The sequence below is a fragment of the Neomonachus schauinslandi genome, chromosome 12 (assembly GCF_002201575.2).
Source record: "Neomonachus schauinslandi chromosome 12, ASM220157v2, whole genome shotgun sequence".
Lineage (NCBI taxonomy): Eukaryota > Metazoa > Chordata > Mammalia > Carnivora > Phocidae > Neomonachus > Neomonachus schauinslandi.
The window spans coordinates 57,887,964-57,915,691 of NC_058414.1; the positions used below are offsets into that span (position 1 = coordinate 57,887,964).

General features: G+C 38.4%; 1 protein-coding gene across 2 annotated transcripts in view; it reads right to left on the reverse strand.

Moving 5' to 3' along the window:
• Positions 1–2,157: 2,157 nt before the first annotated feature.
• HIBADH (3-hydroxyisobutyrate dehydrogenase) overlaps positions 2,158–27,728 on the reverse strand; it is a 106,008-nt gene continuing 80,437 nt past the window's right edge. For both annotated transcript variants that reach the window (XM_021689507.1, XM_044919890.1), the window contains 4 exons: positions 17,938–18,071; positions 15,805–15,881; positions 7,930–8,086; positions 2,158–3,111 (listed from right to left, as the gene is read on the reverse strand). In XM_021689507.1, coding sequence (XP_021545182.1) covers positions 2,953–3,111; positions 7,930–8,086; positions 15,805–15,881; positions 17,938–18,071 — 527 coding nt within the window. In that variant the 3' untranslated portion in view covers positions 2,158–2,952. The remainder of the gene's footprint in view (positions 3,112–7,929; positions 8,087–15,804; positions 15,882–17,937; positions 18,072–27,728) is intronic.

A 27,728-nucleotide genomic window follows, 5' to 3' on the forward strand; every position in this document is an offset into this window, starting at 1 on the left:
TCTTCCCTTTCCCTCATGCTCAGTGTCATTTCCAACACACCCCAGCACACCTGCAGAGCCACCAATGACTATGCCAAATCCAAATCATTAATTCTCAGCTCTTAACATTCATTACTCGTCAGTAGCTTTTGACACAAATAACCATTCCTCCTTAAGACACTGTCCTCATTTGGCTGCCAGGTCACGACTCCTGTTGTTTTCCCATCCACTGTCACTCCTCCTTAGTCTCACTTGCTGGCTCAACCACTGAAAGTGAGAGTGGCACAGGGCATGGTCTTGGACCTTTGCTTTTCCCCACTTATGTGGCTCCTAGGCACCTCGAACACAGTTATTTTTCTCCTAAAACCCCCATATCTTCCCCACAGTAAATGGTAACTCTTTTCCTTCACTTTGCCCACGAACCTTGGATTCTTCCTTGGACTTCTCCCCTTTTCTCTCATCCTATCCATCAGTTCGTGGATCTTTTATATTCAAATCTGACCATTTCTTGCCTCTTCCATCATTAACATTGTGGCCCCAGCCCCTACAGCTTCTCATCCGGATTATTACAACTCCCTCCTACCCGGTCTCCTTGCTTCCACCCTTGGCCTCCACCACCCCCTCCACACAGCACCCAGAGCAATCCTTTGAAGAGTAGGTCAGACCACATCAATCCTCCAAATGAAATGCTCAGTGGGTTGGCGTGAAAGGATCTTTGCAAACTGGCCACCCTAATGCCTTTCTTTGTGTCCATACTCTTATGTCGTCCACTTCTATGTGGACTCTGGGCTTGGCTATGTGACTTGCCTCGGCCAATGGGACAGTCTAGCCACGAAACAAGCAGAACCCTGCAAAATGTCTGTTCACTGGGGCTTGTCCTATGTTGCTGTTGACAGCCTTTCAGCCACCATGTGAAGAAATTCAGATTAACCTCCTGGACCATGTGGAGAGAAGCCCCAACCATTCTAGCTGTCCCAGCTGAGTGAGGCCAAACTAGACCCTCCAGCTCCAGAGGAGTTGGCCCATTGTAGAATATAGCCAACCTACAGAATCTTGAAAAATAACAGACATTTGTTATTTGAAGCCACTAAGTTTTGGGGTGGCAATGTAGCAGTTAGCTTTTGCTTTGGCTAACTGACACAATGTGATTTTGTTCAGAATAAAAGCCAAGGAGCGCCTGGGTGGCTTGGCTGGTTGAGTGTCTGACTCTTGGGTTTTGGCTCAGGTCGTGATTTCAGGGTCTTGAGATAGAGCCCTGCATCGGGCTCTGTGCTGAGTGCAAAGTCTGCTAAAATTTCTCTCTCTCCCTCTGCCCCTCCCCATATCACTCTCTGTGTCTCTCCCTCTCTCAAAAAAATAAAAATAAAAATAAAAAAGAATAAAAGCAATATCCTAACATAGCCTACAAGGCCCTCCAAGTTCTGGCTCTCATCTCGTGACTTCACTTAGAGCCTCCTTGTTATTCCTCATATCTAACATCATCCCACCTCTGTCTGTGCCTTTGTGCTTTCTGTTCCCTGTTCCTAGAATATTCTTTCCTCAGATACCTGCATGGCTTGTTCCCTCACTTCCATGTTATCTCTGTTCAAATGCCATCTTACCACCCTAACAAAACACACTGGGCACTTCCCATCCATCCCCCTTATCCTGCCTTCTTTCCTTATTATTACCTGACATATTCATTAAACATTTATTTCTTGTCTGTCACATCCCCTCACACACACACGAGACACCAGAACTTAGGGTCTACAAGGCAAGACTTTGTTCTGTTCATCAACATAGCCCCAGCACTTATAATAGTGCCTGGAATTTTTTATGACCATGAAAATCGTAGTACTTCTGCCAAATTTGGTATCTAGGTCTATCAACAAGAATATTCCTAGGGGCTGTGGTAGGGCAAGTGGCAACTGCACTCAACACTGGGGGACATTCCATTTAATGCAGCCTGAATTCTCATGCACCCACAAACTAGAAAACATTCAAATGAATACCCATTAAGGATTCAAACAGAGCCCAGCAGGATGCTGGCTTGCCACTGCCCAGTTGAGGCTCTGTTCCTTTTGACCTCCCCTCCCTTCCTTTTCTTCCTACCCTTTCCCCATCAGCCTGTAACACTAGTTTGTCAGATCATTTAGTTGTTCACCAAATGGCTGGGAAGACACAAAAACTCCAAGAAAGTATTATCAGCATAGAAATTTATTTGAATTCAAAATAATACAGTTATATTTAGAATAATGTAATAATTATCTAAAGCAAATACCATCATTGGCTCTGAAACAGTTCTAAAGATGTCATTCTTTTGAAGTCAAAAAATATGTAGTAAGAATGTACAAGGAAGCAAAAATATAAAGAACAAGTTTGCTGAGTATTGGGAATTGTAACAAGGACACACTAAGGTAATGTAACAGAGTCCAAATTATAAAACATGCAGCAAGGAGTTCTCTAGCTTTATCAACTCCCTGGAAAATCCGTGACCTCAATACTGCAAGAATACCACCACTTGGTTAACAGGACAAACTTCCCGAGGGACACAGGTAGTCATTCACTATACTTCCCCTTTTTCTACCTCCTTTCCCCACATCAATTTCTTTTCTTTTCTTTTAGCTTGGTTCCATCCTGTTTAAAAAATATTTGGTTTTATCTGTGAAATGGAGTAAATAATATCCTGATTGAAGTATGCAATGATGTAGTTGAAGATGCTCAGGGATCAAACTTTTGAAAAAGGTTAATCAGCTAGTTAGCAGAGACCATCAGTGGCTTTCAGGAAAATAAATTCAGATAACACATGTTTGCTAAATAGATAAAAAGAATAAGCAGTTAAAAATGGGTGGAAAATCCTAGGGTTCACTGGGACCTAGATAATCCAAAGCAGACAGGTGACCTTTGATTAAACCCATTTACTTGTGGAGTGAGCCATAAGGAGGCTCCAAGATAGAGTTTGGTGTCCAACAGCGTCCATGGCCAAGGGCAAACTCAGAAGCTCTCCTCCTCTCGTAGAAACTGGAAGACGGATGAGAAGTCTTTCTTTGAGTAACCCTTTGCACACATCATCCTGTAGATTTGATGGGCTTGACTGCCCAGAAGGATCGGGCTCTTTGTGCTGGTGGCAGAGTCTTGTGCTAACCCCAGATCCTGAATCAAACAAGGGCAGAAGGAAACACATTGAGACTGGTAGTTAAGGCTCTTTGGAACTGTGGCTCCGACAGCTTTGGTTTCAAAGAAGGAGAAACGAGGTCTGAAAAAATAAGATGCTTACGAATACTGTGGTAAGTTATATATATTTTTTTATTTTTTATTTATTTATTTATTTTTAAAGATTTTATTTATTTATTTATCAGAGAGAGAGAGAGAGAGAGAGCACAAGCAGGGGGCAGCGGCAGGCAGAGGGAGAAGCAGGCTCCCTCCTGAGCAGGGAGCCCGATGCGGGACTTGATCCCAGGACCCTGAGATCATGACCTGAGCCGAAGGCAGAGGCTTAACCAACTGAGCCACCCAGGCATCCTATATATATATTTTTATAAGTACTTTCATATGGCCGCAAAACTGCTCCAGACAGAAACCGTAATTTCTGAGTATCCTCTCCACTCCTCCACCAGACCTGTTTGTTTTGTTTTGACTTTGGACAGGGGTCACTACACAGATGAGATCATATAGGGAAATGCTTTTTCAAATCTGCAGAAGCCTGTAAGCCTAAGACAAACCCCATTGTGACTGAATATCCATTCAGTATCTTATTCAACAAATATTTAGCAACTGCTGTGTGCTGGGCACTGTTCCAAGGGCTGGCGACACAGGCATGATAAGACCCAGTCACTGTTCTCATCAAGCTTGGGGAAGATGGACAACAGAACAAATACTAAAACTTCAGACAATGACAAGCACTATGAAGAAAAATAAAGCAGGGCAAGGGATTGGGAAGTGGCGGAACAGCAAGGGTCGGGTGGAAGGAAGGGAGTCCTGGTAGACGAAATGTTTAGGGAAGACCTCTCTGAGGTGCAGACACCTGATCTACAAACGGAGTGTTAGGGAGTAGTGAGTTCTTTGGAGAGTAGGGGGAAGAGAGTTTCAGGTAGATGGAACAGCAAGGTAAAGTCCGTGTGGGGGGACATGGCTTGGGTATTCAAGAAATAGCAAGCAGGGCAATGAGGCTGAATGTGAGCCAGGGGCTGGAGAGGGAAATGAGTCCAGGATGGACACAGGTAAAACACGGCAGCTTTAATGCGTTTGGTAAGGAGTCTGGATTTTAAGTGCAATGGGACATCTGCCTTCGTGACAGTTAACATCTCAGCAAGCTAATGCTTCATTCTGAGGGTTTCAGAAAACTTATGGCTGTTTAAAAGTAGACAAAAGTGGGGCGCCTGGGTGGCTCAGTCAGTTGAGCGGCTGCCTTCGGCTCAGGTCATGATCTCAGCATCCTGGGATCGAGCCCCGCATCGGGCTCCGTGCTCGGCGGGAAGCCTGCTTCTCCCTCTGCCTGCCACTTCCCCTGCTTGTGCTCTCTCTCTCTCTGTCAAATAAATAAATAAAATATTAAAAAAAAAAAAGTAGACAAAAGTTAACATTATAAATCTTTTATAGTTAATCGGTAGCTAATGAATATCCACTACCATAAAAATGGAATCTTGTCCAAACCTGAACTATCTGAGGTTGATGGAAGACAATGAAGGCTTGGATAATTGGAATAATATTTCATTTTATTTGTGATTTTATAAGAGCTGCAAACTAGTGGCAAAACCAACTAGATCTTCTTACCATTACCATCCTCACTTCTCCCACCAATGGAAAAGTCAGCAAACAATGAAAGGGGAAAAGAAGAAGCAAGATGAGAAATATTTTTACTCTCTGAGGAAATCTTTGATAATGGAGCAGTTATTGATACACTCCACTCAAAGGAAAAAATTATTCAAAGAAAAAATAATAAGTCTCTGGAATATGTATGATGGTAGAGGTGCAAACAGGATTTTGTGCTTACTTGTAAAATTTTCACGGGTAGACAACAGATTTGAAAAAACTGCTTAATCTTAAAGTCTTCTATAGCTTCCTAAAACTAAAAAGGGAGTTTAATTGTTACCCACACAGTTAACAAACATACAGCTTCACTACCGCTTATACCCAGACAACCCTCTCTTGTTGACATCGTTTTGCAGCATATCTGTAAGATGAGTTAATTTTCAAAAGACATAGAGAAAATCTACATAAACTGCATTCCACTTCTAACCTAGTTAACTGGAACAGAAGAACTCGGAGTTAAACGTAACACACTGAAGAGAACACAATACTATCGAGAAGAAAAGTCTAGAGTTTTTCAACAGGCAAGTACATACCCCCCAGATAAAACCTAACAAAACCAAAAACATGGACAGTAAAATAGCTTTGGCGCCTGTTACCTTAAAAGGATGCACATTCTAAAAAGAGAAAAGTGATTAGTCTCTCAAAGTCTGAGAGGCTTGTCTATCTTGAAATGTTAGAAGAAGAAGGCATCCTTTGAAGCTTATGATATGTAATTTAAAATAAACAGATTTTCCACTTCACTAGTCAAATAAAATATTAATGAAGTCATGAGCTAAGTAGGTAGTTCAGGAAAAAATATAAAACAGTAATAAAGTTTCAACAAGTTAATGGAGGACCAAGTTATGTTTTACAGGGAAATGGGTACACTGGGAGAGGACCAAGAGTCGTGATTTTCCGTATGTTGTTCTCTAGTGGCCATCACAGACCGACATCTAGGTTGGAGAGTGCAAAAGAATGATCTAGTTTTCATACTGACTATGTTCTGATTATATACACATAACATGATAGAATTTTATGATGCTGAGACCTAGAAATAAATGTACAAGCCTCTACTTCAACAACACACTAACATATCCCCTCCCACAATACATTTAATGGCAGTTGAGCAAAACATCTCCTAGGAAGTAAAGCCTTGATGTGCCCAAGCAGGTCTGACTGCTTTAATCAATGCAGCATTGATAGGGATTTCTTTAACCTCCATCAATTTCTCTATATGAATCTAATTAGCTATGGCGTGTTTTTGTTAACAGCAATCCAAAATGATGAAAGATTTTTTTTTTTAAGTTCCTTTCTAAGTACTCTCATTCCAAGCAAAATTAATAAATCTTCCTCTTTATAAGGGAAATCACAACTGCATTTCACAGAGGAAATGAGATTAAAGGAGACCAGTAATTTCCATATGTGTTACTCCCGCACTGTCTCATGCTGTTAGTTGAAAATGCTATCGTTTATTATCAAGAAAATCGTTTCAAAGGGAAGACCTTAACCGTGGCAGATTCTTCCTGAGCAGAGCGACTGCAGCAGACGGCGAAAGCCAGGTGTACCACACCGGGGAGGACAGCGAGGGCGGAGTCCCCAGACAAAGCCAGCACGGCAGAGGACCAGGAGGCCAGACAAATTCATCTGACCCCTTTGACGAGAAGCCTCCTACCTCTTACTACACTCTACTTGTTAGCTGCTTCCTCTGCTCCGACCATCAGCGGTGTTACAGGAACCGAATAAGCTAGCGGCTCACAACCCACTTCATATGGAGACAGAATGGAAACTGAGCATAAATGTGATTCTTCCATCCTTCCATGTGCTCTAATAAATCACCCGCAGCTTCAATGAAAACAATACACTTAAGGAGCTACTTCCTGTTTCTAACAACAGCCACACAGCACAATTACAAAAGCCTGTGTGGAGGACATGCAAATCTAAATACAGGATACAGACTGGCATAAAAATAAGTATTTTCTTAAATGAAACATGAGGAGAAATCAAATTGCAAAATAAGAAACAGTTCAAACACTGCTTTATCCAATAAATATTTAAAGCGCGCTGACGATACGCCAGGAAGTGTGCCAGAAGCTGGGATGGAGGGGGCAAGGACAAATGGGGTGCAAGCAAGGGAACAGCCAGCCTGGAGGTTTGCAAGTGAGAGACAATGAGGGGCAGAGTTCAGTATGACTGAAGCAAAGAGAGGGGCTGCGAGGGCAGAAACGAGCTGGTGGGACAAGCAAAGGCTAAATCATTGAGGGCTTCATAAGACAACTTGTAGAGACAGACTTTCATCTACAAATGATTGGAAACCATGAGAGAGACTTAGTAGGAGAAAAGGCACACTCGGGTTTTTACATCTCAGGGAGCCTGCTCTTTCCCATGATGTAGAAAATGAACCGAAGAGGACTATGAAAAGCAAGGAGACCAGTAAAGGGCTGACGTGGTATAATCTAAAGGAGGCTCAGCCAAGGTACTGGTTGTGGCAGAGGAGGGGACTGCATGAATTCAAGGCATATTAAGAAACAGAATGGGCAGAATGCCATGGAGAATAAAGGAAAGTAAGCTGAATACGGTGTCCAGGTTTAGGCTTTATTACTTTTGTAATGGGGGGGGGGAGTTAATTATGGGGGCGGGGGGGGGGGGGAAATAGCTCTACACAGAAATCTGGAAGTCTATCCCCCTAAAAAGTATTTTCTAAAGTTGAGATCACAAATAGAAGGAGGTCAACAATTTGCTTTTCAAATGACTTTACACATAAATACACACATGTTCTTAAAGCAGGAAGATGTATTTAGAAATCTAGTATCATGAGAAAGATCCTCTCTTCTTTTGTGATGGGTGTATCCAATGTCAACGTATTATCAGAAAATTCTTACTGCTTCCATTCTAAGGACTTGGTAAACTAACAAAAATTTCTGATGAACAAAATTTTGCCATCTCATATAACAAATAAACCCAAAAACCTACAAAATAAAACTCCCAGCCTATTCTTCTCTTCTGAAATGAACAAGATAAGGGTTTTTATCGAAGCTAAGTTTTAACTCATTTCTAGAGAGTGAGTGAATTTTAGTAATCCTGCCTTCTAGGATAGGCATACGCTTTGTTAAAAGGGGGTGAGGGATTAGACCATTAAGCACTTTTTCCCTCTCTCTTGGGTCGTCTCTGCATTTACCATACCTTAGCCATGAGTGTTGCTCCAAATCCACCCTGATAGTTATTAGCTGACGGAACGCCATCCATCACTCCAGGTACGGGATTGTAACTGTCACTTGACCAACACCGTCCTGAGCTCATATTTAGGATTTTAGCCAATAGTTTGGGGTCAAGCCCTAACCTGTCAAAGGTCAAAGAAAAGAAGTGTTAAATGTCAAAATGTACAAGTCATGCGTGACTTACTTACATATGAGGATGCTCCATCTTCTTTCTCCATTTATTATATGTCTTCAAAAATCAAAGCAGATTGATGAAAGCAAAGAACCCAATCTTAGATTATAGGGTATTAAAAGCTAGTGATTAAACATTTCAGACCCAGAAAGTTCTGCACTGAGAGAAAACCTTCTGCACTATCCTATTTTTCACAAACACCACACAATTGCTGAAGTCTTGTGGGTTTATCACACACATGGGTTTTCTAGTCTTTTGGATATTATTGCATTTATGTGTCACATAAGAACCTAAACCAATATGATAATCGAAATTCTACCTTCTTCACTCACAAAATGATATATTTCAGAAAGAAATACTGACAGATAAACTATGCATCATGGGAGACCGTGTGGATGCATTTATATGTATGTTTACTCTTTTAGCTTTCATGAGAATGAATGCAAGAGATGAGCCATGAGCAGTAAAACAAGCTTAAGAGAAGTTATCATTATAAAAGAAGACATTTCTTGCTGCAAACTTTTCCTTATTTATTAAATCTTCATTAGACGATCTTGCTTATGAAGCAAGTCTGCACAGAGCTGTGACATATGCTATCTATTCAGAGACATGCATTATAGTTCTGGGTCAACTGCTGATAAGGTTACTGATCCTGATAAAACAAAGCTTGCCCAAGCGGAAACATCATTTGTTCTATCACTAACTGATGGCATCAACGGCTGTTCAATGTGGACCCAGAAAAAAAAGAAAATCAAAATGCTGTAATACTTTGATTCTGAGTATCTTAATGCAGTTTGAGAAGCAGAGTTTTGCTAAGTATCACTGAATCAAGTTTCAAATAAAACTTTCTACCCAGCAATTTATTGGTTTCTTCCATACAAAGAGCCATTATAAAACAACTGTCATAAAAGCTTTCTTTTTCTTAGAACCAATCTCTTCCAGAATTAAAAGAAAAAAAAGAGACTGAAAAGAGACACATGAAAATGTGAAACAGATTGTGCATTTTGGCATGCCTAAGTTGTTTACTTCCTGCATTTGAAACCTATGTCTGTTTATTTCCCAATGTGAGTATCATGAGCAGTACAACATTCTTTCAATGCTAGAGCAGGGGGCTGGGGCTAACAGCCAGGATATGTACGGATTTACCACATAATATAACTGTTATATAATCAGGCTTTCAAGAAGTAGCCATGGTTCAAGGAATATATATGGCATGCCACATATGTGAATTCATATGGTGGGCCATGTTATTACAGGGGTTTTCTTAAGGATTATAACAGAGAAGATTCACTCTAAATCAGCTGCTATACATTCCGTTCAATGGTAGATTGCCAGAAAGAAAGTCAACAGTTCATTCATTCCTTTATAAAAATCCAAGTTTGTTATTGGTGTAGTTTGCTATTGCTGCTTTCTTTCCCCTTTTAAATAAAGTGAGGGTATCAGTATGCTGTTATAGCAGATGACTTGGGAAAAGATAAAGCCAATGTGCTTAGGGAATAATCTGAAAAGTAAAATCCCAAAGATATTAACAATCAATTAATCTGCTATAACTGTAATACATTCTCTAAGCACAACTGTTCAAGAATATCTATGTCTAATGTGTTCCATGAGTAGGGAACATTTTTAAGACCCCAAAACATGGTTCTTCCCTTCCACTTGAAATATAATTTAGGCGCTTCTGAATTTAGGTTTTCTTTTAAAATGGTTCATCACATTTTAAGCAGCAGAGATGCTCCTCTCTTCATAATCTACCTGGTTATACTCAACAGAACCTCACAACAGTCTTTACCGCTAAAGCAATTCATGCTCTGTCTCTAGGACTCACCAAAATGGTGAACAAAGCTTATTATCCTTTGTAAAACCCTACATTTCATTTTTCTTGAGTGTTCAAGGAAAAATACTGGCACTGATTTATGGAACCCTGTTTGGTGAACATATTACTATTTAGAAGCATCCCGAGGGGCACGCAAAAAAGCCAGGTGGCAGTTGCTACGTGCTCACTTGCAAATCTGATGCTTCCCCACTGTGCTGATTCCCCTTTAGGAGACGGCTACTCCCTCTCCGCTTTTCCTCCCCCGACTCCCCACCCTACAGCAAAGTGTATCATTAAAAAGAGCAAGTTAGAAGTGTTTTGCATTTCATCTTTCTGAGGATTCTTTCACTGGCACATATATAACTGACAGTTAAAATTAGACATAATATTAAAATCAGTTACTGAAGTCCTCTGTCTTCCACTGTGCCTAAGGCTTGTAATGGTCTGAAACCAGCTAGAATACACAGTAATTGTCATTCAGAGAGTCTATCCTAGAACGTCATGCTTCACTGGAGAAGACTGAGTTTCCATTTGAAATCAACAAATTAATCCAAGACAGGTATCTGAAAGGGCAAGTTTAATAGGAAGCAGCTACTGGGCTCTCAACCATGATAAAATGTTATTGCTGTTTCCCTGTAAATTGGCTGGGAACATATAATACTTTCTGCATAAGAGCCCCATTGCTGTTGAGGAGATATACAGCTCAAGCCATCAAAAGGATGACAGTCTGTCAGTCCCCATAATAACTTGCCACTGGATGTGGTTCGAGAGTGTGCGCGTGCATGCATGTGGCTTTACAATTGCTGGAATGTTCTCTGATATAAACAGAGAATGAATTCATTGCTCTGACCGCATATATAATGCAACTCAAATAAACGTCACTGTGTCAAATCTACTCACCTTTAAATCATAAGAATTCTAAATGAACTTTTGAGAGAAGTAAAAATGATGCATACACTGTAAAAAAAAAAAAATTAAAGAGAATCCAGATGTTTGCCTTCACTGTAACCAAGGCTTTTAAAAGGACCAAAAAAGTTTGTTCACTTTATATTCTCTAGAAGTATCTATACTGTCTGGTTTTATGTAAGAACAAAGCAAATTATGTCACTAAACTGATATGTTTGTATCACAGAAACAGATCTGGAAATGAAACACTTAAGACTATGTCAGTTTTAATCAATCATTCACTTACTCATCATTGTTTACACAGATCTGCCATGTGCAGGCGCTGTGCTTGGAGCCAAGGAGACACAGTAAAGAAGCCAAGAAGAGGCTGTGCCCACCTTCTAGGAATGGGCCAGTTAAGACACATACACACAGGTAACTTTTACCTGAGGCAGGAGAAGTGCCTTCCTTCCCTCTCTCTCCCCCTTTTATCCATGTGACAAATCTTCCTTGAGTACCTACTATGTGCTAGGTATGTTCTTAAGATACAGCAATGAGCAGATAAAGCCAACCCCTTCCATGGAGCATGCCTTCTAGTTGGGGGGACAGGCAATAAACAAGCACATGAATAGACATGCCAGCTGGTGGGAAATGCTATGAAGAAACTGCTTTAAAGGTACAACTCAATTCAAATACTAACCACCACCACCATCAATCACATAGATAACTACCATGTTGAGCACTTACAATGTGCCAGGAACTGTTTTAAAAGATCTACATGGATTAATTCATTTAATCTTAGCAACAATCCTGTAGATAGATGCTATTATTTCTGTCATTTTATAGATGAGAAGAGCTTAAGTCTGTGGCAGAGCTGGGATGCAGGCATTGACAGACACCCAAAATCCCACCATCCTGAGTCTCACTGGGTCATGTGGGTAGTGAACTTAACAGTCAATAAGCCAATACTATGGTGTTTTATCAGTTTATTAAGAAATTTGTTCGGGGCGCCTGGGTGGCTCAGTCGTTAAGCGTCTGCCTTCGGCTCAGGTCATGATCCCAGGGTCCTGGGATCGAGTCCCACATCGGGCTCCCTGCTCAGCAGGAGGCCTGCTTCTCCCTCTCCCACTCCCCCTGCTTGTGCTCCTGCTCTCGCTATCTTTCTCTGTCAAATAAATAAAATCTTAAAAAAAAAAAAATTGGTCAAACTTTTATTATAAACCTTTTGCCACTTGTTATCTATTGTATAGGTATTAGGGTATACAACTAAGAGGCTTCATCACCTAAATGAAAACGCAACACCGTCCTAAGGGCAGTAGCCAAGAAACTAAAATTATGCTTGTGGAAAAGTTCTCATCTTGAACAGCCTTCCAGAAGTTCAACTGTTTTAAGTTTCTTTTAAGGTGGAAGACAACATGGTTGTTGCTAGAGGGGCCTGTGCCCTGGTTGGTAATGCAAATGACCTGTTACGCCACCAATATTGAAAAAAAGAAAAACAAAAAAGTCAATTCCCAGGGGGGCAAAAATAAAAACGTAATAGCAAAACTTCTATTGTCAACATTGTTCCTTTGTGATGCACAGGACAAAACTTCTCTAATGCAAGCAGGGTACCTTCAGTGCCATAAAACTATGCTCTAAGTCCCAACTAGAACCCAATTGGAAGGTAGAAAGGTCCTGGGTGATAGACACTGGGGAGGGTATGTGCTATGGTGAGCACTGTGAATTGTCTAAGACTGATGAATCACAGACCTGTACCTCTGAAACAAATAATACATTATATGTTAAAAAAAAAAGAAGATAGCAGGAGGGGAAGAATGAAAGGGGGGAGATGAACCATGAGAGACTATGGACTCTGAGAAACAAACTGAGGGTTTTAAAGGGGAGCGATGTGGGGGGATGGGTTAGCCTGGTGATGGGTATTAAGGAGGGCACATTCTGCATGGAGCACTGGGTGTTATACACAAACAATGAATCATGGAACACTACATCAAAAACTAATGATGTAATGTATGGTGATTAACATAACATAATAATAAAAAAAAAGCAAAAAGATTCTCAAAATATGTTGTATACACATATTTTTTATGCTTTACTTTTTTTTATAGCATTTTAAAATTTCACTAACATCCATAAAGAGTCACTGTAAAAGATCATAGGGTCAATAAGAGTTTTAAACTCTAAGATTTTATTCTTCTATTTTTTTAAAAAATGGGAAAGTGTTCTAGAAAAAATACTGACTTATGAGGATGAAATTAATCAGAAATGATCACTTCATAGGAATAGGTGACTCAATTTGTAAATGTTGACATTAATGCTCTAAAAAAATTTCGCTTCAGAGTGAACAGAATATAAATGTGGCTGAGCCACTTTGATGCTGTACTACTTTGTGGGAATTTACTACTTGGGAATTTATGCTTGCTGATGCCAATTTTCTCTTTCACCTTGCAAAGCTCAATAAATCGTGGCCACTCTCTATACTCTATTAGAGAACAATCCTGTCATTTTAAACCATGTCTGTAAACCATGGAGAAAAGACAATACCAGAAGCAATCATTTTTAGGACTTTAAACCACTGAGAATCTTTATAAGATAAACTGATAAAATCCTAATGTTATGAAAATAAGCAATTCATTCGTATAATCTGAAGCACCAGGAACTTACAAATTATTATAACAGTTAAGTAAAACTAGGGAGTTCCTAATTTGTATCCATTCTTTATATGTGATATATGTAAATATATACTGATACAAGTATATATAAAATATATATTATATATAGAGAGAGGTAACTAATGTATGTACAGTTTCGGAAAAATTAAACATTTAAAGGTTCATCTCTCTAAACACTGTTTTTATCATAATTTAGGATTAAGGCCAATAATAAAGGAAAATCTGTTGCTTTTGCTTTTAACATTTCTATTTGGAATTTTATCACTTTTCCTCTTCTCTTTGATAACAAACTCACTCTAGTAGCCAATGTATATATTTCATTGTATACATTTTATTCAATTCATTTGATTCAAGTGACTTTCTTTTTTTTTTTTTTAAAGATTTTATTTATTTGACACAGAGAGACACAGCAAGAGAGGGAACACAAGCAGGGGGAGTGGGAGAGGGAGAAGCAGGCCTCCCGCCGAGCAGGGAGCCCGATGCGGGGCTCGATCCCAGGATACTGGGATCGTGACCTGAGCCGAAGGCAGATGCCCAACGACTGAGCCACCCAGGCGCCCCTCAAGTGACTTTCATACTATTCTTTATTAGCTGGTGTTTGGAGTTAGACTTCTATAAGCACTAACCATACAAAAATTTCATTTTAGAATAGCAAGTGATCATCTAATAAGAGTTTTACTAGGAAAATTATCTGAGGAAGACCACAGGATACATCACTATGCCTAAGGAATACCCTGATCCAGTAATGCTCAGAGTATGAAGCAGGATATAAAATAAACTGGCAAAGATAAAGAGGGAAATTCTAGTAGAGTATAGCCTAGGTTATCTACGCTTTTGCTTTTTTATTAGATATTTCATTTGTGCCCAGAAGAATGAAGATAAAATTCTAAAGATGCATATGCATACTAATGCTCTAATCCTATTGTCAACACCAATTAATTTTGTATGCAATTTTGGTTCCAGAAATTTACACCTTTCTCTTCCATGAAATTAGTCTAGAGGATGGACATGAAAACAAGTTACTGGTAACAAGTTTTTCATTTATGAGTAAGTGACCCATAGCCTAAAACTGGCTATAATACAGACATACCACTCTGAACAGCTTTCTGTATACTACCAGTTTTATTAAGGCTTTGTACAGATACGCCTTACCATCTTACAGACATTCAATTTTAAAATGTAAATGGTACAGGATATTGATAAACCAATTAGCACTGATGCAAAGCAAATTCCTCTTTTATCTCAATTACAACATGACAACTTAATAGGTCAAGATAGTTTAACATCTGAGACAAGGGCAATTCAATAAACAACGGCATCTTGATATGGTAATTAAGAGGAAATGTGAATCCATTACTGTGTTTTAAAAAATACCTCAAGCACTTTGGCTCTTTTAATTTCTTTTATCAAAAGCTGTGATATGAAACACTACTCTGATTTGTGATATATCTGGTAAGCAGCTTGGGGAAGTGTGAAGAAAACACCTGAATAAAGCACCTTGCTAATTAAGCATTTTCTAAAGTAAGAAACGTATATTTATTATCATGAAATACAAAACATTCAAAAAAATTAATTAGGTGATTAATCATATGTAGCATTCCTAACCCAAAAGATTAAAGGCTAAAATTAAGACATTAACCTTAAGCATTCTAAAAGATGATCATCATCATAGGAGAAACAAAATTCCTGAATCACTTTAAGCAAAGTATGAATGCCATTTTATTTTAATGGAAAGATATATCCTTAATTTAAAGTAACAAAACCACAAACAAGTTAAAATGAAAGAATTATGCACACGAGTTGCAGCTTTATGAATGCCATCCAGTTTATCCCAAGACTAAACAACCAAGAGCCTTTTTAGTGTAGATTTTGGAGACTATATTTAAAGTAGATACATAAAACCAGTCATGTGGTAGGATAACACTTGAATTCACTATACATTAAAACGCTGTTTTATACAAATTTGTCCTACACTGCCAAAGTATGTTTAAATTTTATAGTAAAAGTGTTTCTTGCATTTCAGTACAATAGAAGAGATGGAGCTCCCATATAAAAAGGATAATGTAACTTTGAACATACAGCACAATACATTTTATGGCTATGGTAAAGAGTATTCATGCTCTCCAGGGTCCTATTGGCCGTCAAATAAGCAAAGTATATTAAAGTTCAATAATGAAGTACTTTCAAAATGTTCCTGGATCAACTCATTTATCTCTCATGAACATTTTTTTTCAACATCAGAAAATCAAATAGGGAAGCTCATAAAAACTGTTAGTACATGAAAATATATATTCAACAAACCTGATTCCAAGATTCATAGCTTCAGCAGTTCCAATCATACTAATAGCTAACAGCATGTTGTTGCAGATCTTTGCAGCCTGAAAATAAATGGAGTACATATTAAATATTGTAATTTTCAAGTTGTACTTCACAGGAAGTTGTTCTTTACCCAATGCCACAGGTTTCTTTCTAAGTCAGAGCATTTAACTGTTGATTCTCTCAAATGGGCAAAGGAACGTGGTGCCACATGCCTCCTTCTGAGCCTACCAGGCTATCTGGTAGCAGACCCTTCCACTGGGTAAGAACCCCACAGTGGTGACCAAGCTCCTCCTGTGAGCTCAGTCTATAAGGAATCTATGTGGCATGACAGCTCTTTTTGTCCCAGTTTCATTGAGATCGAGTTGACATAGAGCACTGTATAACTTCAGGTTGTAGAGCATAAAAATGATTTGACTTACACATATCATGCAATGGTTACCATAAGTTTAGTTAACATCCATCATCTCATACAAATACAAAAAAATACATGTACATATATATTTTTCTCCTTATGGTGAGAACTCTTAGGATTTTCTCTCTTAACAATTTCCACATATATATCATATGGCAGTGTTAGCTCTAGTCATCACGTTGTACACAAAATCCCTAGCACAACTGCTCTTTATGGAATGGGGCTTACATTCTAATTGGGGCAATGGAGTAACACGGTGAAGATAAAGACAACAAACACACAAATAAAAACAACTGAGTGGAAAATTGTATGGCTATGAGAAAGAGACAGTAGGAATTCCAAGATGGCTGAAGGCAGGAGCAGAGAGGAAATGGAACCTGAAACCCATCTTTTAGAAGGCCAGGCAGGAATTTAAAATAGGCAAGAGACAGAAAGGAGGAGAGCAGAGAAAAATGTAAATATATAAGAGGGATTAAATATATCAGATCATGGGATGTTCCTGAGAACAGTAAGAAAACGGACTCATGTACGTATGTTTTAAGGAATAGTGAGAAATTTGATAGGCAACAGCTGTGAAAGCTAGGGTGGAGAGTTAAAATTTGACCTGACAGGAAACAGGCATCCATTCAAAGTTTCAGAATGGGGATGTCTATGATGATACAAACATCTTAATGGAGTTGGTTTTGGTTTCAGTGTTGGGCAGAGTGGTAAACCTGGCATCCAGGGTTTCCGAGCGGTACACAAGGTATGAGAGACTGGACCAGGTAATATGAGGAATGGAGAAGACCGTCAACAACGAGAGACACTGAAGCAAAAATCAACAGAACTTGGAGACTGGACAAGAGAATGGAGACAATAGGTATATCTGAGATAATACTAAAGTCTTGAATAAGATAAAGAGGGTGCCAGCGACCAGGACCAAGGATTAAGAAGAGAGGAGACTAGTGACAGCGAGCGTGTTGATGGGTGGGGGACAACTACTTTGATTTCAGAGTTCAGTGTTGTTATTCACCTCTACCTGATTAGAGAGTTGATACATTTCTAAATGAAATATTTGCTTTTCAAGAAAAAGATTAAAGTGTGTAGGTTACTTCTTCCTGACTATATTACAAACAGAACTATAGCAAGTAATTAGATGGAGGATAACAGCAACTCAGACACCATGAGCACTTCATATGGAAGCAGTTTTGAGAATGATTTCAGTGGCCACTAGGATGATGTATTAGAATCTGAATGATGGAACTTTCAATATCTTTTTTATAAGTTAATTGGCTGATGTCCACTTAATTCCAACAGGAATGATGGAAAACTAATTTATTCCAAATTAATTTAAGGAAACCTGAGCAAACAAAGGGGCACCTGGGTGGCTCAGTCGGTTAAGTATCCGACTCTTGATTTTGGCTCAGGCCACGTTCTCAGGGTTGTGGGATCAGGCCTCAAGTTGGTCTCCACACTGGGCATGGAGCCTGCTTGGGATTCTCTCTCCTTCTCCCTCTGCCCCTACCCTCCCCCGCCCTGCCCCCCCCATGCTCGCTCTCTCTCTCTCAAAAAAACAAAACAAAACAAAAATTCTGAGCAAACAAAAAATCCATAGATTGAACACAGTAGGTAGTAATAAGAAATAAGAATGTAGTCAAGAAAGAGAAATGAACATTAGCCAATTTTATATCATCAAGTCAGTGTCATTAATGTGAAAATGTTACCTGCCCGGTCCCAATAGCTCCACAATACACCACATTGGAGCCCATGCACCCCAGCAACTCCTGGGCAGCAGCAAATTCATCTTCGACTCCTCCCACCATAAATGTGAGGTTCCCAGACCGAGCAGCTCCCACACCTGAATAGTTTGGGGGTAAAGGGATAGAACAAAATGATACATTTCTTCAAGTGTTTAAGTAGATAGTAAAATTAGAGAAAACCCCAAAACAAATAAAAATATCTTGCCTCCAAACTGTATATACGTCAGGCACATATAAGATACTCTAAATCTCTCCTGGAATGTGTGTGTGTGTGTGTGTGTGTGTATTTTTAAGTAAGCTCTACACCCAACATGGTGCTTGAATCCATGACCCCAAGATCAAGAGTCACATGCTTACAGACTGAGCCAGCCAGGTGCCCCTCTCCTAGAATATTTTAAAAATTAAGTGTTGTGGAGTTTAATCATAAGCCAAAAGGGACATACGGATTCAAACTTTTATTCTCAATTCATCTCAAATATCTCGCACAATCATGGCATGAGAGATATGGGAATCTGAAATGTGCACTTTATTCATGTGCACCTATTATTCTAAGAAATCTATTCAGTAATAGAAAGTATATGAAAAAGGTAACTTGTGCCCTGACCAGTACGAGAACAGCCAGAGGGGTCTGCTGCCTGAGTATGGATTTGGGGGTCTCTGGCCCATTAGTTTACTCTCCGCATACTATCTGCAGATGAGATCTACAAAGAGGGACCTGGCTCTTTCTCCCTAGACAAGCAGGCATTTCAGATGGCCAGAGTCCGTTTTAAGGTAAAGAAAACAGTTGCTTATTTAGACTGATTATTCTGATGGCACTTTCCAATATTATTTGATTTTTCTTTTCCCTCCTGCTATATACTTTTTGGGCAATTCATTCCTAGTGATATGAGCAGGAGGAAGAAATAAGCTTTGGTTTGGCTACTCCTTCATTGCTCTAAACAAAGGTCTGATGTATATTCATTGATTGAAATGATTGGTTAGCACACAAAACATGCCTTAGACTTGTCTTAAAAAAGGAAGAGAAGCTTCATTCATCTAAATTTTTATTAACTATAAATAAAACCAAGAGTATTATTATTGTTTTTAATATTAGAGAAATTTTAATTCATAATTTTTAAGTTAGGTTTCGTTGATCAAAACCAGGGAAGTATGTGGAAGAACTATATTAGTACAATTTTTGCCTTTATACTTTATTTTATAGTACAGCTAGGAATAAAGAAATCATAATTGTCTGTGTTATGTATCAAATCTGGCCATTAGAACAGACAACTGCAAGTAATGGCCTATTTTTAAATTTAATTTATTCAATGAAATACATAGTTTATATATATAAAAAGCCCAAGTGAAGAGATCCCTATTTCACTGAAATTGTGAATATTTTGCTATTGCCAAGTCAAGTAGCCTTTTCCATTTTACAGTTCATGCTATTTTAACTAATTATTAAAAGCAAAAGAGGTCAACCCAATTATAACAAATGCTTTTAATTAGCCAATCTGTGTCCTTTGAACATTCTGGTAATGTTGAAGTTTAAGTGACTGTCATTTTTGTTAGTTTCTAATTTACTTCACTAAGACAGTAGATTATCATTACTGTTTTACAATTATTTGCTCAATTTCTACAGCCATTTTTATTCAAACCACATAACCATCCTTACTCTTAATCCTGTTGATCTGACCTAGGAAAATTAAGTAGATGATTTAAGTCAAAGCTTACAAACAAATCCAGCACTATCCATCACAGGTCAATAGCTTTGTATCTAGATTACAGATTGCTAAATAGCTTCACAGAGTCATTTATTAAAGGAAAATTAATGCTGACAATGGTTCTCAGCTGGTTAATCTTTTGACAGGTGTACTTTCTCACTTGTTCAAACACATATTTCAAAAAGAAGAAATAAGTTACTTAAGCAAGAAAGACCACAAAAGAAAGAATAACTCATCTTTTAATTCAGAAGTCTGTGGTATTTCCACTCTCTTTCTCTCAATGTGGTGGCATCATTATTAGGACTTTTTCATAACCCACACTCCAATGTCAGGATCTGACTAAACTGGGTAATTCTAAAGGTTTGGCATTCCTTGGGACTAAATCCTGTCTTTCCATACATACTCCTCTAAATGTGTGACACTATGAAGCCTGGTCCCATTGCAAAGGCAAAATTAAGACCTAAGTAATCCTACAATAAATGTAACCATTTTGAGCTTAGGAAATACTATCTAGGAAGGTGGAACTCTAAAGTTATGTAAGACATCCTATGGATTTCAGAAGACACTGTACAGATTTTGATGTCTATCAATCATAAACAATACATTTATTATATTGCCATGCCACTTTAATTCAAGTCTACTTCCCAAAACAGGAAAACCGACTACATACTTGTGCAGTTGCTAGAATATTGGGACAAGTAGTTTAACCTTACATTTTAGTAACTGTATATACAAAATCAAAATATATCCTGTACTTAACTGTATTACAGCATTTACAACTCTAGTGCTTCTCTCCCATGACCGCAGAATCAGAAAAACTGAACTCATTTGTACAAATGAAAAGGCAAATGCCCAGTCCATTCAAAACAGGTGGCTAGACTACACTGTTTTTAAGGGGATATCCACCTAACACTTCTGGAGACTGCTTCAATTTCAATCAACCTTAGAAGGGAGAAACACTTTAAATCTAATCCAAGTCTCAAAGTCAGCCTCTCTCTATTTTTCTCTCTCTCAAAGGTATCACAGGAAGCCTCCATTACCTAAACTGTCCTCCTTCTTTCTTTCCTTCCACTCCTATTTATGGTGGACATAAAAAATCTGACCACTGGAGAGCCATCTGTCAGTGGTTCTTAACCCTGGGAAGGAAGAAGAAATAGTCCTTGTCCTCAAGGAGTTTGAAACCTAGTGTTTGTGGTGGTGGAGGTGAGTGTGTACATGTATATGGAGAAGAGAGAAGGTAAACAATTATAAATAGTAAAAGACAGATGCATACTACAGGAGAGGTCTGCATATAGTCATCTGGAGGTTCAAAGAAGAAAAATATCATCAGCAATTATCTGTTCAGTGCCTTTAACAATTTGCTCCATCCTTGTGCTTGGGAGGATATTTGAAATACAACTATTCCAGAAAGTCCAAAATGTAAGGTCATGGTAGGTATAAAACACAGTCTTTGCCCTCAAAAGCTATAAAATACAGTTAGGGAAAAGAGACATATACTCAGAAGTAAATGCCAAAAGGCAGCATCATGTACCAAGTGTCATGGATGAGGACAATTGCCACCAAATCCTGATTCCCTCTTTCTTTCCATTTTTTTGACCTCCGTCATTGAAAGACTAATGAGTTCTCAGAAAGAGAAAGGGTGAAAAAGGAAACGAATTGTTCTCAAAGAGTAATGGTCTTGCCATCAACTGTGGGTAGGCTTTGAAAACTTTGATAAGAATATAGTTATTCTGGGGGCGCCTGGGTGGCTCAGTTGGTTGAGCGTCTGCCTTCAGCTCAAGTCGTGATCTCACGGTCCTGGGATTAAGCACTGTCTCAGGCTCCCTGCTCAGTGGACAGCCCGCTTCTCCCTCTCCCTCTGCTCCTCCTCCCCACTTATGCTCTCTGTCTCGAATAAATAAATAAAATCTAAAAGAAAAGAAAAAGTTTACCTCCCCTTTCTTAAAAAAAAATAAATAAAATGTAAAAAAAAGAGTATAGGTATTCTGAATCTATTTGTAGATCATGTTCAGAGCAGTTTAAAACAACATGAGCTGAGCAAATAATTTTCTATGTTTTATATATGGACACTGAGTTCTGCCTGTTATCTAAATACACATAAAACCCTATCCCTCTTCACAACAGACTTAAGTTTGCTTTTTAGACAAAAACAATTAGAAAACTGAGAATCAGAATTAAGAACATTTACAAAAATGAAACCAAAAGATTTCACAATGAATTTCAAATATGGGTCTGAGTATCTTAGAAGTCCTGGCAAACACTATTTGGGAGAGGAATAAAGCAGCCTCAAGGAAAATGGAGTTCTTCCTTGAGTTACATGGTTTAAAAAATTCTCATTTGGAACTCTATGCAGGAGATGGTAAATGAAATAAGACAATGTTCATCATATTTTTATATCAAAAGCAATAGTAATTTTTTCAAGGTAATTCAATTCTTGTTTTATATCTTTTTCTAATTCAGCCCACCTGCAATAGAGGTCAATATTAACAGTGATCATCTCAGTCTAATATTTTATGTTTATCTGTGTCCCAATCTTTGGCAGTTTTATTTGTTATAAGAACCAAAACAGACTTAAGTTTCAAGTTATGTGTCGACATGAACATAACCAGCAGCTGAAGCATTCATTATTCACTATTACTCAGCATTTCTACATAGCGTCTCACTATTGTTTTCTTTTTCTTTCTTTCTTTTTTTTTAGAGAGAAAGAGCACGCATGCTCAAGCAGGGGGTAGGGGTAGAGGGAGAGAGAGAATCCCAAGCAGGCTCCATGTCCAGTGGGGAGCCTGATGCAGGGCTCGATCTCACAACCCTGAGATCATGACCTGAGCCAAGATCAAGAGTCGGACGCTTAACCAACTGAGCCACCCAGGCGCCCCACAGTATTGTTTTCTATTAAGTAAAAGTTATTCTTTCTGAAGTACTTGTATGTTTATGTTCACCAAAAATAAGAACTACATAACTCACTGTATCTTCCCTTTGGTCTTGAGTTGTAGGAAACAATGAGCTTTCTCTTTTTTCTCCTAAAATGGTTTCTGACTTTTTAAGTTTTACTTTTCTTGTCAATGGGCTCTAACCACTTCTCTGGTTTTCTCATCTACTCCCTGCAACAAAAACCATGTATCCATGCCTTTCTTGGGCAACTCCCTTGTATGAAATTCCCTTGCTTTCCTTTGCCTGGCTAACTCCTGATTATCTTCCAACACTCGACTCATGTCAACTCTAAGAAGCAATTCATGACCATAATCCCCTTTCTCTATTTTTATAACATTTCTAGTGGTATCTGTAATAATGCACTTACACTACTCTAATCAATGATTTTTCTGGTGTGTCTCGTAAGGATCCTTATGGGCAAGAGCTGTTTGAATCTCAGCACCCAGCATATAACATGTGTGTGATAAATGTTCATTGTCTTTTTAGGAGGTGAGCAAAGAAGAAATCAACGGTTACTAAAATAACCAAGAATACTAATTAAGACTAAGTAAGACAATGTTTTCTAGCTTATCAAAAAAGCTCAACTTTGGAGTAGGATGATTCTCCATATGCGGTAATGGCATGTTCACTTACTGCTGCATAAACATGCATAAGTATAAGTGCACATGTATGGAGACATTACTATGAAGACACAAAAAATGAAGAATATGTAATCTGAGTTAAGAGACTTGGAGTGAGGTCACAATTCAAGGTCACCCCACTTGGACAAGTTATTATAACACCTTCCAATCTTGGTTCCTCCCTCTGAAGATAGTGATAAAATCACTTGCCATACATACTCTGAAGCTCAAATGAAAGAATACTTTGGAAAGGTATTTTACACGGTTATCACATAAATGTTATAAAAAAATTTTTAATATTAAAATAAAATTAAATATAACAACAAGTTATACTCGGCCTGAATATGTCAAGGTCTATGGCCTAAGAGCAGCAAAGAACTGAAATTCGGAACTTAGTCCTACTGAGAAGCTGAACCAAGGGTTATGACAGAAAATCCATTATGCAAGTGCCAATAATTTAGAATAACCATTTACAAGTCACAAATAAGGAGATCATTTTCAATTCTAGGACTATCAGAAAGAGGCCTTCAAATCCAGAGAGGAAAGAGATTGAAATCTAAAAAGTACAAATTATATTTGTTTTTGATACTGTAAAAAATCTTGCCACCAAAGCACTCTCATTGATATATAGCAAAACGTAGTAAATCACTTAATTTACTCAAAAGAACTTAAATGTTTTAACCAGTCTGCCATCAAAAGAGATCAAGAAGAGGACCAATGGGACCTGGGCTGCAATGTGAGCCGTCTTTAAAATGCAATTGTTCTAATCATTTTCTACAGATGCAGCCTCACAAGGGGCTGCTGTCACAGGGACCATTTACGACTTGTTATGGTGTCTCTATTGTTTACCAGCGACATTCGCTGAAAAAGGCGACAGCTGGGATAGAAAGCTGCTACTCATCGAACAATATAATCCCGTGAAAGTAATCAACAAATTTAAGGGTGTTAATTAACTTTACACTTTATCATGTTCAATTAGTTGTCCTTTCTAGAAAAGATTGCCATGCACAATCAGTTTAGAGCGTGCCATGTTTGATTTGTAAGTGATCACTGTTTCTGTTTCAGAGTCCATGTCAGATGTTCTCTTGGGTTTTGGTGACACAGATGAATGGCTCTGCACATGTTAGGGGGTGATCTGGTTTAACATAAGCCAGCATAACATAACCCCTTGTTAACACTATTTCTGGCATTATCCGTGCTAGAAACAGAAAAGCAAAAACACTCTCAACACTATTCTAGAGTCAGATAAACAAAATTTACTTAGTTTTTCCTGAAATAAACACAGACACAAATACATGGGAGAAATAAGCAATTTTTCATCATTATTTTTCAAAGTAAGACTTGTCTTTCAGGGGCATGTTTGGGATCATTTCCTCCCAGCAAGATCTCGAAGCTCTGCTGCATTATGCACAAAGCACCACTGTACCCTCGTGCTTTACATAATGCAAATAGCCTTTTCCATGGCAGGTGAACAAATGCTAGGGATGTGTTGTTAAGTACTCGCTGGTGTTAAATTCTAGAATGTGACTTTTAAATCCAGAAGCTATATTTTGTAAGTGTGGGAAATCTGCAGGAAAAGTATATTAATCTAGGAATGCAATTTGCCTTTTCTCTTACCTTTAATGCACCTGTCCCTACTTGCTAATAGGACAAGGAAAAGCTCATGATGGAGTGACAATATATTCAATATTGCATTTTAATGAAAGTCACTGAAGTTCCTCTGCACTGATAGAGCTTTTGCATCAAAATATTTCAGAAGTCACTGATGAGGTGAACAAAACCGGAAACTGAGGTTTGGCAGCAGGTGTCTTATCTTCAAGAAAACAAAAGCAAGGGACAGGCATCTATCTCTTAAAAACAAAAACCGAAAACAGAACATCTACACAGGATTCTGAAACATCTTCATAAAGCTATACCTTGTTCTTCTACGACTAGCTGTTTCCTGCCTAATATAAATGAAACACATAAATATACTACAGCTGGTTAGCTAGTTATAGCATGCATAAGGACAAAGCTGAACTTCTTCAAAATAGAAAAGTTGTTAACTCTGAAAGCTAATAATGTCCTAAGTTAAACATTAAAGAAGGAAATTATAGGCTATATCTGAAACAGCTGAAACCACAATACACAGCAGCAGAAAACATTAGTTTTCTGCAGAAGATCTGCAGGGAGAAGGGAAGCGGTCGATAGATCCTTAAATTGGAAGCAATAGCCGTTCTTCTATCCCAAGTTGGCAGCTGCTACATTTGTAGACCTGGTTCATTATTTACCCATAATGACCATCAAGCTGCAGTCAAAGTCAGATCACAACAACTGTCAGCAGCTCTTTTAATTAGCCTTGTTTGAATTCAGATAAATATCACAATAGACCTGCTTATGCTGAAAGAGCAACAGAACGTTCCACATGGAGCTGGGCAGGCTTGAGAAGGACCAGTGAGTGCAGTATGGAAGCCATCAGACAGAAACAGAGTGGGGTTTTTAAAGGGTACGGTAAATCAGAAAACAAAATGGTTTGCTTTCATTTTGAAAATCACTTTAAAAACCAATTCCCTGACATTCACCCCAGATGAAGATGGTGCACAGTGTTGGACTGCAATGAAAGTCTCAGCTTCTGATAGCTTAATGTCTGGAGTCCAAGGAGAAAGTTAATTTAATGCCTTTGGAGACTGTGATTTTAAAAACTCCACCTTGTAGACAATGTATCTTTCAGCTTTAAAATTAATTTCTAAAAGCCAAGTTAAAAAATCTTTCATTAAATATCTTGTAACTTTATTAGACTTTTCTAATTTCTATTTTACTTTCTTTAGGAGCTGCATAATTTGCAACATTTTTCTGTGATAGGAATCTGATATCTTCTATACATTCCTTGCATTCAGCATTAACAATCACAAAGTAAAACAAGGCCAACAACCAGATTTTGAGTAATCCAATTCCTGCCATATTCCACACCACTCTAGGGCTTCCCCCCTCCAGTCTGCTTGAGAAGAAAAACAAGTGCGATGATCACCTGCCTTCTATTTTACAGAGAATTGATTGTTCACATACATTCTTCACAACTTTGGGGGTAGGTAAAAAGAAGTGACGGCTGACAGAGAAGGGAGGGTAGAGAGTAAGAAGGAGTAAGAAAAGGCAAGATGATAACCTCATAGCAAACGAAAGTAAACTGAGGACAGCAAGAAACTAAAGAGAAGGCTGTGCTAAAAAGCTACACTCAGCTAACGAGGAATTATCATCTCTGGAAACCACTCAGGAATCCCTTTGAGAATCTAGACTCTTGAATTTTGGAGTGGGCATAGTTGAAGAAGTGGTGCTTCTAAATGGAAGCTGGACTCAGTCCACTCTCATTCTTTCTAGGCCCTCAGCTATTACATATTGTTCTGCAACCATTTCTGATGCTGCACAACATAACATTAAGGAAGAGTAACCAGATTTGCATGAGGATCCAGGACATGCTGTTTACACAGGGTTTGGATCACACTATTTCCTTATTGAGTAGAAAAATACTCCTATAGGAAGTAATATAAAATCATTATATTTGTGGTCAACTTCAAGTACTAAAACCTGTGTAATAAAACTTTTACAAAGTGTTGTGAGACCAAATATGTGATAAAGGCAACTACTGAACGTTGACAATGTAAGTGGGGAGAACTCTTCATCTGGCTTCATGAAAATGAATCATACCAAAAAGCAATATTTCTTGCCCCTTTTATTGAAAATAAAGAATAAGCCACATACATCACCATCTCATAGATAGCCTTCCCTCCTTACCCTTTAATACACCCTACCTCCTGACTACGTGCATAGCCAATAGTTGTAACTTGGTCAGTATGTCAAATACAAAGACAACAATTAACTTGTCGTTACAAGTCTAGACTCTGGCTCAATATATATGAATCAGAATTTATTCTGTAAGAATACCAAACAAAGCCTCACACCCATTAGGATGGCTACCATAAAGCAAAACAGATACAACAAGTAGTGGCAAGAATGTGAGATATTAGAATGCTCGTGCACTCTATTGGTGGGAATATAAAATGATACAGCCACTATGGAAAACAGTATGGTAGTTCCTCAAAAAAATAAAAATAGAATCACCATATGATCCAGCAATTCCATTTCTGGATATATACCCTAGAGAACTGAAAGCAGGGTCTTGAGGAGATATTTGTACACCAATTTTCATAGTGGCATTACTCACAATAGCCAAGAGGTAGAAACAACCCAAATGTCCATCAATGTATGAATGGATAAACAAAATGTGATACATACACACAATGGAATATTATTCAGCCTTAAAAAGGAAAGAAATTCTAACACAGGCTAAACATGGATGAACCTTGAGGACATCATGCTAAGTCCCATAAGCCAGTCACAAAATGACAAATACATTGTCAAGATTACACTTATATGAGGTACCCAGATAGTCAAATTCACATAAAGACAAAGTAAAATGGTGACTCCCCCCAGGGGTTGCTGTTTAATGAGCATATAATCTCAGTTT